The 13,957-nt window shown below is 40.6% G+C and overlaps 1 protein-coding gene across 1 annotated transcript in view; it reads left to right on the top strand.

The window, feature by feature from the left end:
- The window catches only part of tmem145 (transmembrane protein 145), a 35,129-nt gene that overhangs the window by 15,999 nt on the left and 5,173 nt on the right, over nt 1-13,957 (top strand). Inside the window, exons 6-12 of the mRNA XM_023263721.3 lie at nt 6,641-6,725; nt 7,269-7,340; nt 8,842-8,910; nt 9,570-9,650; nt 9,966-10,044; nt 11,447-11,540; nt 13,638-13,810. Of these exons, the coding sequence (XP_023119489.1) occupies nt 6,641-6,725; nt 7,269-7,340; nt 8,842-8,910; nt 9,570-9,650; nt 9,966-10,044; nt 11,447-11,540; nt 13,638-13,810 (653 nt within the window). The remainder of the gene's footprint in view (nt 1-6,640; nt 6,726-7,268; nt 7,341-8,841; nt 8,911-9,569; nt 9,651-9,965; nt 10,045-11,446; nt 11,541-13,637; nt 13,811-13,957) is intronic.

Genomic DNA, 13,957 nt, shown 5'->3' with positions numbered 1-13,957 from the left:
ATCTGTAAGGGCGGGTTTAGCATCAGGCAGATAACGTGGTGACGCGGCACCGTTATCACAAACTGACTGGGAGGGTTTCCACTCAATTGGCGTCACTGTGTGAATCTGTTTGTATTCTGTGTCTATCCAGATAAACAAATGTAATCGTCATCAGTGTCATTATCATCTACCCATCAACACTAGGACAAATTACTTCTCAGGGTGACTACTAATTGACCGCAATGTCGCTTTTTACATGTCCAAAATAAGAGTTATTTTAACTATGAGCCAGAGTTTTACAGTTTTGCATTCAGACAAAAAAAAACTCAACAGTTTTCAGGTACAAGCAGCAGAATCAGATAATAAGATGGGAAAGCTTGGGCAAAAATACACCCTGAGGAAGGCTCTGTAAAATGCTGGATATATTAAGGCTACTTTTTGTGCTGCCTCCCTATAAATTTTAAATGAACTTGAGCATAATTTTTGTTGCCTGTATGTGCTTTCCCATTTGAGTGTTTTGCACCCGGTTATATTTCAAATGGCAGAAGTAAAATTACATATATAGGCAAAGAACTGCAAGGAAAAATAAACCTGTGATTGGCCTAGTGGGCTGCACAGTGGCTCGGTGGTTTGCACTGTCGCCTCACAGCTAGTAGATCCCCAGTTCGCGTCCCGGCCTGGGCTTGGGATCTTTCTGTGTGGAGTTTGCATGTTCTCCCTGTGCATGCGTGGGTTTTCTCCGTGTACTCCGGCTTCCTCCCACAGTCCAAAAATATGTAGAGGTTAATTGGTGATTCTAAATTGTCCGTAGGTGTGAATGTGAGAGTGATTGTTTGTCTCTATGTGTAGCCCTGAGATAGACTGGTGAACTATCCAGGGTGTCCCCTGCCTTTGCCCTAAGTCTGGTGGGATAGCTGACCCCAATGAGGATTAAACAATGTATAGATGATGGATGGATGAATTTGCTGTAGTTAACTGGTCTTTTATTGAGGCTTATCATGTTGCAGATCATCAGGACTGATCTCAGTTGTAGTACATCTTATAATACAAATTTCTGGCCGCAATGCCAAGCACACCCTTGACCTCAGCTACTCGTATGCTACAACTGATCCTTTATCTGTACATCTGCTTCTCGATTGTCTCTTGACACTCTGAAGTGTCTTATCTCCCTCCATACCACAGTGCTTTCTGCAACAAAGCCCTGTGACTCTTAGTATGCAAGTCTCTGCTTCAACTGTGCTAAACATGGTGTATCAAGGCTCCACTCTCGCCTATTGATTAGCCTGCTTTAGGAACATTTTAGCATTGTGTTGCTTAGTAATGGGACACGGTGTTGTACCAATAGTGTGCCGGGAGAAAAAGAGCAAAGTGGTAGCTGTGGTTTGTTGTTTGTTGATATGAGTCTGGACTGGGGCAGTCAGTAAAGAAATCATGAGTTGGATAATGATAGCTCAGTGATGATACATCCTCCTATGCTGAAGGCTTCTGTCAAGGACAAATCATTGGAAGAGAAGTGTGTGTTGTTTTTTGCGTTGTATGTGTATAGTGTTTCTGTGTTTTCATCAAAGCGACTGAGGAAAAGAGTAAATAAGTAAAATTTTGGCTGAATGTGTGTGTGTGTGTGTGTGCCTGCCTACCTATCAGTCATATACTCTCCGTTACACCAGTGCCATGCTCCTGATTCTGTGTAATTGCGTGTGTGTGTATGTGTGTGTGTGTTTTGCCAGTTGGGAGCGCTGGCTGAAGAGGGATATGATTAGAATGGATGCTTCCTGCAGAGTGTGGTTTAGTGTCACGCCAGCGTCTGCTGAAAGACACGCAGCCTAATGCTGTTGGACTCGAGTATAAAAGCTCGTCTCCACTCCTGTGCACATGTGCATGCTGCGTCCCACAGCCAATTTCCACCCCTCGTCTCTCACTGCTTGCCTTCTCGCTTCCGTTTCGCTTTCACACTTCTTCTTCTTTCCTACCTCTGTCACTCACAGTCTTTGGCTATGTCCTGCTCTCTTTCAACTCTGTCAGCAAACTGTGACACACTGCACACCCTTTCATATCTGTTTACCTTTGCATCTCCTTTTTCCTCTCTGTTAGGCTGTCTCTAATTGTGTTATTTCCTTTCCATCTCTTACCATCTCACTGGTTCCATTTCTTTCCTGCCTCTCGCTTATTTAATGCATTTTTCCTGGCACCTTCACTTTTATCTGCTGCTACATATTTTGCTCTTTGTTCCTGTTTCTCTCTTATCCAGATATCTTTTCCTGCACTTTCCATCTCAGTCTTTAGCTCTACTGTAGTAGGTAGAAAACCACATCAGCTCATGGGCCCTTAAAACCAGAGGATACCTGCTTTCAGTTCCTTGCATTAAAATTCTAAAATTAGCAACTGATCGGTGTTTCATATTTCCTGGCAACTTCGCCTGATTAATTACAGCTGCAAGTAATTATTTCATCAAGGGGAAAAAAACATTATGAAGTCATTATAAATAATATTCAGGCCATCACAAATTACAGAACAGAGGACCTCTGGCAGTCCAGTCTAAGGTTTATTTTAGACAAGTAAGGTGTCAGAGTAACCAAAGATCACAAATGAACAGGCTTGTCTTTTCCTCTCCTGCATACGGAACAGATATTAAAGGATATATACAATTTCTCTTAATTTATGGTTGCAAAATTGTAAATATAAATTTTACTTTTCTTTTTATTACATTGTACATCAGTATGTCAAGTTAACAGAAACTGTTAAGTTTTTAACAGGCAAATAGCACTTGTTTCTGTTAGAACTTGCTGGTTAAAACTAATTAGACACGATTAACTGAAAATTAACAAACCAGAGCCACTCAATAGCATGGTGTCATTACTTGCTATTGAACCCAGCAACTGTTGGCACAGCCTTGAGCCTTTAGCCTTGCAGTCTTTGAAACAGCAGCTATGGAAAGCTTTAAATTGCTGTAATCAACTCCTGCCTTTTTTTTTTTTTTTTCTTTTAGCAGAACTGTTGTTAATGAAACAAAATTACCTCAGTGGGGAACCAAGGAACAGCTGAAATTAGATTTGCTTTAATGAGTGCAGGTTAAAAAAATGGCCAAAATTTTACAGCTGTCAGCTTGACCAGCAAACTCCTCTTTATAGATCAAGCAGTGTAGAAACACCCACACAGCTACTGTATTTTATCCAGATCTCAGGCACAAAATGTAGACTGTGACTCTCATAAAGACTCGCAACACTGCCACACAGAGGAGAATTCTTCTTCTGAGCCAGATTGGACTTAAAATGCTGCACTTTTTAGTGAAAATTAAAGGACTTTTTGACAATGGTAAATTGCCTGCACTTTTAAGCACCTTTCTACCTTAGTGGTACTCAAAGCTTTACAATTTTTCCCATTCACACGCACATTCACAAACCAATGGCAACAGAGCTGCCATGCAAGGTGCTTGCCTGCCATCAGGTTCAGTGTCCTGCCCAAAAACTGCCAAGCTGTCCTAGTGGATAACCCGATCTACCACCTGAAGTACAACAATTTGATGCTTCCTCTAGGAGATATATTCATCCCTATAGAAACTAAACCGATCTGATGGTTTGTAGAATTGCTCCCAATGTTCACCTAAAGTGCAAGATTTAAGACTGATTCTAGTAATATATTTCTGTAGTGTGTTTTTTCGACATCAAAAGACAATGTCTTGTAACTGCAGCCAACAGTGTTCATTATCTGTCAATATGTGATCAGATGTATATTCTTGATTAATTTACAATACATATTGTCAATGAAATGTCAGATCTTGGTGAAAAATTCCCTTCACAATTGATGAGGGTGCAAGGTAATGCCATGAAAGTCTTTGTTACATTTGAGCAATACTTGATAATCAAAAGCCAGGTTCTAAAATCCTGCAGAAAGTCTCCCCAGAAGAATGGCAGCCCATTAAGCAGAACTTCACTCTTTTTCAATAACAAAGTAAATTTACTGGTCATGGTTAGTGCTTCGTAGCCTGTGAAAATAGTTGTATAACGTCTTCTGTCACTTTAGTGGAGCTTTGTCAAGTTTTGGTAAAAACCAGATAATGTCATAGTGATGCTACTCCGATTGCCTTAGCTTCAAATTGGAGCATTGTATTTACAAGCAGGAGCATGCATTATAAGCTGAAAGATTGGTTTTAAAAGGCATGATAGAGAATGTAGGATCAGGGATTCTTCATGAAAATGCACTAATACACAATTATGATAGTAAGGCAGTGTGTATATGTTTATGTGTGCATGTAGCACCAGTTGTAGCACGTGTTTCTTGTATTGTTTGTTACATGTGTGACATGCATTGATGTGCATGCCTTAGTGGTTCAGATTCTACATTTTCATCGTGCTTATAGTACTTTATGTTGTCATTGTTTCCTCTTTATTAATGTTTATCCCTATATTTCTGTATTTTATCTTTTACTGCACAGCACATTGAGTTTGCCACATGGTCGTGGAAAGACATGTTTAATGACCAGTTAAGGACATAATGTTCGGATGACGGTATATTTTCTTCAGGGGTAAAATTTTCTGAAGTGACACAGAGAGAAACACTCAGATCAGGTCAACTGCACTCTTCTGCCAGCCATAACCAAACATTTGTCTTCCAGAGCCACACTCTCAAAAGACTCTCAGGAATCCTTTTTAAATGCAGTTATCCGCAGCCCTTGGGATCACACGTTGTATAAGACTGTACAGATGTTCAGGTGAGAACATCTTCAGTGTGTAATATATCAGTATATCAGAAGTAGGTGCCTTTCATAACTGAAACCAACCAGCAGCCCAAAGCTTCTTCTGTGACTCCCTGTCGGTCCCGCAGAGTGAGAATTCCTGCTGTGAAGTGCCACTTCTTCCCTCATCTCTCTTTTTTCCTTTGCACCCATCTCTCTTTCCCTCTTTATATTCGCTCCTTTTTCTCTCTACCTGTATTTTTAACTTCTTCTCTCTCTACATCTATCACTCTCTTTATCTGTGTCTCCTTGCTCTTTGTGTCTGTATTGATTTTGTGGCAGTGCACGCTCCATGCTTCTCGCCCTTTTTGATAGAGGGAGTGAGATGGAGTCTCAGGCTGCCAAATGAAATCAAAGTCTTTTTTTTCTCCTCCCTCTGTGTTCCTTTGCTCCACTGCAACAAGCGCGAACTCCATTGACTTTGAACTTGCGTGTGTGAAATGAGCTCTCTGTGCTCTGATTGTCAGCCCATCTCTGTGCCCTCTCTCTTGTTCTTTGCTCCCCATCCCTTCTTTTTCTCACCTCCCAAATTCACTATAGTTTGATGCTTTTTGTTTGTGTGATTGCCAAAAATTAACATCATTTCAGCAGAGGCTTTTCCCCACAGGTGTGTTTATTTTTTCATGATATCTCCCCTGTCTTGCATGTCTGCATACCTAAATATTCTTTATTTTTCATAACATTGCAATGTAGAACAACATCACATTATTAAATCAACCCAACACATCAGTTTTGTGTGTCACACTATTAAAAATTACAAACAAGAATACTTAGACTGTTAAGTCAGTGAAAACTGTTGCTATGGATATGGTTCATCCATCCTTCCTGTTAATCTGGGTCATCTTCACATTTGCAGCACAGTAGGCAAAGCAGCCTAGATTCCTTTTTCTTTCTCAACTTCTTCCACACACCTGGGGATCCTGAGGTGCTTCCAGGCCAGCTGGGAGACTGACTGACTGACTGACTACATGACACAGTTACAAACACCATTTACATCAATGGTGTGTTCCTCCCCAAGGAAAATTTGGATGTTTTTGTTCTCCTGTAATCGGAAAGGTTGGAAGGAAAATCTGGGCTCTGTTGTTTACGCTGTGGTGGGCTGGCATATTTTTTTGCGATGCAACACACCCATCCCATTAAAGTAAATGACAGAATTATGCTGTAGCACAGAACAACACATCCACTGAATTCAGATGCTGTAAATTCAGTCTGGTGTGACGAATGGACATCAGTGGACATTTTCAGCTGCGCAAGGTGATTAATTAGTGAGCTTACAAAGGCAGGTTAATGTGTTACACTGGGATATGGGACAATATGAATTTGCCTTACCAGGGAATGACCACATGCATTTTATTATAAGATGATGTAGATACTTTTACACTATTTTGTTGGCCTTTTTTATCTGTCGCAAAATGGTCCTTGTTTAAGGTTTGTAAAGAAAATCTAAGCATATCAATATTTTAGACAAGAAAAATTATTCACTATAGCACTTAGAAGCAAAGATAAAAAACCTACTTCTCCCACTTACCAACTCTGCAGTATGTCATGACTGCTTTAGTGGAGGGTTACTAGATTTAAATTTTTGGTTCTTTAAAAAAAGAAGAAGACACACTAAGCACTGAAGGGTGATTACCAAGACATGCACAACAGAGAAAATTTGGCTGATCCAATTTCTCAAAAAAAATCAAAGATTTGTGAAAATGTACACAAGCTGAAAACACACTAATATAATTTGAACTACTTTATACATAACAAAATACATAGTTATAACTGCTTTATATATATATATATATATATATATATATATATATATATATATATATATATATATATATATATGTAGTTCTAAGTAGTTATAACCATGTATAGGTCCTTTAATGTAACCTGCTGCTGGTCTTCTTTCTTTTGCCCCCCTCTCTTCTCTTGCAGGGCGATGGCCTGCAGCTGGAGTATGAGATGAAACTGACCAATGGCCAGTCTTTCTGGACGCAACATTTCTCTGCGGATGAGTTCGGTAAGACTGATTAGACAGAAAGATAGAGATTACAGGATGAATCGCTGATGGCACAAGCCAACGCCACTTAGCACGGCCAATAAAGCACACTGAACTGAACAAATTACAATAATGAAGGGACGGCTGAATAAATTAATGATGATAGATGAACTGAGAGGAAAGCATGAAAAGACCAGGCCTGTATATCTTCTAAATGAATTATTCCTACATCTCTAATGTTTCCCCTCTCTTCCACACTCTTCTTTTACTGCAACTCCCTATTTCTTTTTCTGGACTAATCCAATATCCTCATCAAGTGTCTGCCTATGTTGATTTTCTATGTTGCTATTTTTATACACTCCTATTGTCACTTCTTGTCTTCATTTTGATATTTTGTCAACCTCATTGATTCTTTTACTTTTCTTCGCTGATCAATCCACTGCTTCTGTCGCACATTTGTCTCTCCATATTTCTCAGTTTTTCCATCTTTTTTACTCATCAGTTATTTTTTTCCCTTTAGCACACCTCTTCATGTCGTCTACTTTCTCCTCCCCTTGTTCATAGGAATCTTGGAGACAGACATTACGTTCCTGGTCATCTTCTCCATGGTGTTCCTCCTCTCATGCTACTTTGCCTGTAAGTACTATCCTTCTTTCTTACTCTTATCGCTCTTTTTTCCTCTTCAAGACAATTTATTCTGACTTTCAAAGCCTACAGCAATCATTAAATGCCTTTTACTTCAGATCTATTATAAAATCTACATGTTTTCTTGATGGGATAGGAGTAAGTTCTCATGTTTCTTCAGATAAGTAAAGGTGGGGCATGTGCCTATTTTCTCCCTGGGCTTAGAGTGTGTCTGAACAGCGTACATACGACACAGAAGCAGGAGTGAGAAGATGATGAGAGTGGGGCTTGGTTTTTATGTAAAGGTAGATGGTTAAGTGGAGAAGGTAGCAGTAGCTTTAAGGTTACTGAAGCGAGATTGTCACATGAAGGTCACAGCTGAAATAACCGTGAAGCAGTGGAGAACAGTAGCTCCAAGGAAAGAATAAAAAATGATAGGAGCCTTGGTGAAGCCAATATTTATTTTGGTGTAGCTCTTCGCTCTAATCCATTTATTGATCCAGGGACTCCATGAAACAGTCATGAGATTGTGGATGAAAGATCAAATCTCACAACCAGTTGCCATGGAAGTGGAGATGATTCAATTTCCATTTTTTCTAAGCTCTTTACAGACTTCCTGTCCATGTGGCAGAAATGCTGCTAACTGAACGTGTGATGAGATAGTTTTATTAGCTTCCTTTATTTAATTAAATAATAAATTAACTCTAGAGTGGTCATTCGGTTTTTTTGTAGATAAATGTCTACAAAAATAGCTCACCTACTTAGGCGAGGTTATAGCGTGCTGATTGGATTTCTTGGATTTTGCTTAAACCAAGATTGAAGACTGTGAATGACCTGGTGTGTGTTTTTGCTACCAGCCTTATGGGGTTATTCATTGATACAGAAGTTTGAGTTTTATTTAGTTTTATTTGCTCAGTTTTGAAAGGTGTAAAATTACATGTGAAGGGGTTGTGCAAAGAAAGAAAAAAAAATGTCGAACCAAGGTTTTGAAAAGAACTTTTTTAGATTGTAAACACTGAAGTCAGTAAAAGCAGAAGCATCCCATTTTTGGAAGATATGTTGCTTTTAACAGCCATCATTAGAGTACCTTGGACAAAGTTAAAAGAGGATCCAGCAGTATTTGACTGGCCAAGACTGTGGCTATAAAGAGCAGCCATGAGTGTGTGTGTGAACATTAATGACCCTTCCTCCCTCCATAAATCCCCCCTTCAGGCCACTGCTGTTTGCTGGAGTGTTTTGGTAGTAAAATAGCCTGGTTAAATATGCATTAAGAATATTTCCTCTCAGATTAGGTAGAGAAAATAGAGAAGATGTATCAGGCATCATAAGATGGATGCATACTAATGATCGCTCTCCCCATTTATCTGGCCCGTTTGTTCTTGTGTTTTCTTCTCTCACTCTCCTTCGCCATCTGTTAGCATATTTCCATCCTTTTTATCTCTATCTCCCCAACACACACACATGCGCACACCTCTGTCACCTCTATCTCATTCTTGTTTTTTTTCCCCCGCAGACAATCTGAAGGGAAGACAGCTTCTTCACACAACCTACAAAATGTTTATGACGGCGGCAGGTGTGGAGGGTGAGAGCTTCTGTCTTGAACAGACGCACACACATCATAAGGCACACATTGTCATAACACGCTCTCACGCACACTCAAACCGACAAAGAGCCTCTCGCATGGCTGCAGCATCTCATACCTTAATCCCCGCTTCAAGAGTGGAGATATGATCGCCCTTATTAGCCTCTGAATAGGAACTATCGCAAACAGTCTTGCTGTGCTACAGTGTTCAGTGGAGCATACTGTTACTGATGAACACTCCCCCCACCACACACACACTCGTCTCATCCTTTCCTCTCCTCTTTCTTCTTCCCCCTTATCTCACTTTCTTCTTCCTCGCTTGCTTGTCCCCTCCCTGAATCTCTTATCAATTCTCCTGCCGCCCCTAACTTCTCATTCACTCTCTCCTCCCACTTCTTTCAAGCCCTTTGCTCCTTTTATGATTTTTTTTCTCTCGCTTTTCTTTTCCCCATTTCTCTCCCCTTCTCCTCCCCCTGGCCTTCCTCTTCCCTCTTGGTATCTTCTGTTCTATGTGTATTCTTCCCTGCCCCACCTCTTTCTCCTCTCCCATAACACCTGCTCACCTGTTTCTCCCCCGTCCCTCCTCCTCTATCCCCCCTCCTTCATTCCTTCCCTTATTTTCCCATTTCTCCCCTCTCTGCTTCTTTTCCACTTGGCAGTGCTCAGCCTGTTGTTCCATTGTGTCTACTGGGGCCTGTATGCTAGAGATGGAGTTGGCAATGGCAGCTTGAAAATACTTGGTGAGTTCTTTTCGTGCATCGGCCACTGACTGAATAACTGACACTACCTCTGCACTGGAAAATCACTCACTGCCTGAGCAGAATGAATGAGTGGACAAAGATGGATGTGTGCAGCTCAGGAAATGTAATAGCTGGTTTTGATGGGCACGGGCAAGATCATGCATGATTTTATATGACTGTGTGTGTGCAATATGTGTGTGGTGACCTGATTTTATCATTCCCCTCTGATATTACACTTTTGGAAACCATAACCTAATTACCCTTCTGTCTCCTCTTTCTCATTTTCTGTCTCCCCACCTCTCTGTCCTTCTCCAGGGAAATTACTGTTCTCCGTCAGTTTCTTGGTGTTCCTTCTGATGCTCATATTGTTGGGCAAAGGTTTCACTGTCACCAGGTGGGGAGGGGTTGCACTTTTATGTGTGTGTGTGTGGGTGTATACATATGTTTCAATTTTTTTCCGCCCTACATGTGTCTGCCACGGGTGTGTTCATGCTGTCACAGACGTCTCACTGGCAGGTCTCGCTGTGACAGTCATAGCACTATCTCATGACATGACAATGCGAGGTGTCAGTCAAAAAGTCAGTTAGAAGGCTGGTACTGATAGTGTGAACACCTGATGTGTCCAGGGGGATGTGACAGATGAATGCTGCTCTGATGTGAACGCTGTGTTGTTTTTGTGTTTTATCTGAGTTGAAGGATTACCTTTGTCCCACAAAGCCAGATCTTTGGTTCACTCACTATTTTTTGGCAGTGCTCACTAGTGGACATGTGCTTGGGTCAGGCAGTTCGACTGCACAAAAGATTATTATGAATGTTGCTCTTCACTTGAACATTACCATGTTTCACACAAATCGACAAATGCCCTACTTGCCTATCAGTTTTTCAGTTGCAATGTCAGACTCCTGTTATCAAACTGGAAACACATTCCTGATATTTTTTACATTGTTGTTTGAGTCAGTGTTGTATGAGAAGGGAATCATAAAGTTAGTTACACAGTTGTGCTTTCTTAAACATTTAAACAGCTTGTTTAAAAGGTGTCTCACAAGGCCTTGAGTTTTGAGTCATGATGAATCATTGTCTGAGCCATTTTTCATAGTTTGAAGGTTGGTTTCTGCTTGACTTGAATTCACATGATGTTTTTATATTTTTTCAAACTTAAGTGTGAATGTAGCAAAATCTGACCTTGCGAGATTTTTAAGCTAGCTTTCTTGACTCTAGGTTATATCCTTCTGAGGGTTCAGAGGAGTCTGTGATCTCTAGATTTAGTAAATCATCTTTAAAGCCCAGTGAATATAGTCAAAACTGCATCACTCTCAGGCTAAAAACGTGGCTGTTTATCTGCAGTATCTGATCAGATGACAGTTGGGAGATTAATACCCAACCACTGTGATATGGGTTTTTTTTGTCGTTGTGGTGATGAATTAGTCTGTACAAAATTATGTTTAAAATGCAGATGAAGGCATAATGGTACTATTTGTTGACTGCTCCAGATAGAGAAGAAATAATTTCTGCTTTTGCTTTGTCCATGAGCCTGCAGCCATTTTAGATTTATAAATAGCAGAGTTGAGCACACCAGTTTTTTTCTTTTTTTTGTGCTGTGTAGTGTTCAGTAGCTGCTTTTAGATTAAGCTGCTTCAGTGTAAAGAACTAAATGCATGATTTTGTGTGTGCTTCCACGTGCAGCTGTACCCTTCCTTTTCACTTGTGTATATCCAAGTGTGTCTTCGTACTTGTTTCTTATCTTACCACCACTAGCGTGTAACCTGTGACCCTCTTGGTTTATCCCTGTGTGTCAGGGCGAGGATCAGTCACAGTGGGTCTGTTAAACTGAGCATCTACATGACAGTCTACACAATCACCTATGTCATCCTCTTCATCTACGAGGCCGAGGTATAGTATACACCCACACTCCACAATAGCTAACTAGTATATTTTTAGCCATGGCAGCAGTATGGCATGAAATTTCAGACAGCCATTCATTGTGCCCTAGAACTGATCACACTGTCTTTTGTGATCCCTGGACTTTTCAACAACCGCACCCATGACCCTAACACTTGCAGTGATGTGTGTTAGTGAAATAGCTCAACAACTGTTGGGTGAACTGCTGTAAAATTTGGAAGAAACCTTATGAATTGTAATAAGTCAAATCTTCTGACTGTTCATCTAGCACCACCATCAGGTGAAATTTTTAATTTTTCCAATACTCCAGTCTACAGCCTTACAATGGTGCTAGCATGGCTATAAACTCAGACTTGTTTGCCTGAGGGGAGAGCATCCTGTTGTTAATTTTAACAATGGACAACTGTCTATATTATGTATTCACTTCACAATTATATGAACCAAAGAGCCGCAAACCCTTACATTGCTGAAGTTGTAAACGGCTCGATACATAATCTAAAAAAATAACTAATTGTCAAAACTGTTGTCAGTTAATATTTAATTTGTTGATTAATTTGCTAACCATTCCAGCACTAGTTAAAACACTGAGGATGTTACATGGCAATAATTTTGATAATTGTTGAAGTCCCATCATTTGCAGGTTTCAGCTTGTCAAACATGAAAATGTCCTGGTTTTCTGTCTTCTACTGTTTAATGTGAAGAATTCAAATGCCCTAGGTTTGAATAGACAGAATAGTTGATCTGAAGACATCACCATGAGCTCTGGAAAACTGATAGGCTCTTTTCAGTATTTTAGGATATTTTGTAGTCAAAGATTAATCAATTAATTGGGGGAAATATTTGACAGAATAATCAGAAGTGAAAATAATCTTCAGTGAGAGCCCTAATTTCAGACCGATAAAATCACATGTGCAGTAGTCACTAATGGTCTCCTGCACTTCAGATACTGGTAGGAATGTGTACAAATTTTGCATCCTGACAGGAACAAACAGGCAACTCCTAACTGCAAACTCAACTGACAACATTTATGGAAATTACTGCTGTACCTGTGATAAGAAAGATTACATCAAGGATCTTTAATGCTTTCCTAGGACAGGAAAGCTAATTTTACTAATCAGCATACAGTGATATCTGCACTCTTATTATTCATACTGCCTTTCTATGTTCTGTATCTGAAGACACGAACAGATTTGACCAGCAATGATGCTTAGCATATGAACTTATGAATTAATAACACTCTCAGGGGTGTTAGAGTTACATACATCTCTGCACAGCCCAGAGCCTTCAGGACAGTCAGATATATAGATGATATATATGTGTGTGTGTGTGTGTGTGTGTGCGTGCGTGCGTGCGTGTGTGTGTGTGTGTGTTTAGGGACCATGGATTAGAGTCTTTGAATACAGTGTGGTAATGACCCAGTGGGAACAGTGCAGCAGAAGTATCTGCTATATTTAACAGTGGAGCCTATAGCCATGTCTCACACCGCATATGTGGATCTGAAGCAGAATAATTTATCTGCTACCTGCCCTCTTACATGGGCCCTGCTATTAAAGAGCTTAAAACTCAGGGGAGCTCCTGCTAAAAATAAGCTAAACTAGGTTACAATTGCAACTGAAATGAAGACTTGAAGACTGTTCCTGGTACTGAGCCTGCAGTTGGGAATCTGTCGAGTTCTGGATGTCTGGTTGGATACCAAGAAGCTCTACACCAAGTCGTTAGACCTATGCATTATGTAGAAGGAGTAACTCTGTATGGCTCATGCTATACACTCACTGGACTGTGAAATGCAATCTCGTGTCCACAGAAGCACGCACATGGGCCAATTCCACACCCACAATGTTGCGCACACACACATTCACCAAAGGCCTAGATGTGCAGAAGTGTCAAAATCAAAGGCGCAAACAGAATGCTATGAGATGGGTCAGTGAAGTGGATCACTGACCCATCAGCAATCCATCTTAATAATTAGAGCACAGGCTACAACATGAAGCCAGACCAAAAGACATTTCTTCTCTCCACTGTGTAAAAGCTTTTCTTGGTTTTATGTGTGTGTTCATTATTGCATGATGTCTCGTGTCCCCTTGCCAGTTCTTTGATCCAGGTGAAGTGCTGTATGCCTACGACAGCCCCGCAGGCTACGGACTGATGGGCCTCCAGCTGGTTGCTTACGTGTGGTTCTGCTATGCCGTGCTGGTCTCTCTGAAACACTACCCTGAGAAGCAGCCCTTTTACGTCCCTTTTTTCACCACATATACACTATGGTGAGCCCTGCACATCTCCCCCCACTCTGCCCTCACTGCAGATAATGGCACCTGAGCTGGAGATTGCAGGAGTAGAAAAATACACATTTCTCTGTTTGAGGTCTCTTCAATTTGAATAATTTATGCAGCTCTGCAAAATGTGCACAA

Source organism: Amphiprion ocellaris, chromosome 9 (genome assembly GCF_022539595.1).
Source record: "Amphiprion ocellaris isolate individual 3 ecotype Okinawa chromosome 9, ASM2253959v1, whole genome shotgun sequence".
Classification (NCBI taxonomy): domain Eukaryota; kingdom Metazoa; phylum Chordata; class Actinopteri; family Pomacentridae; genus Amphiprion; species Amphiprion ocellaris.
This window is presented reverse-complemented; position numbering and strand designations above follow the sequence as displayed.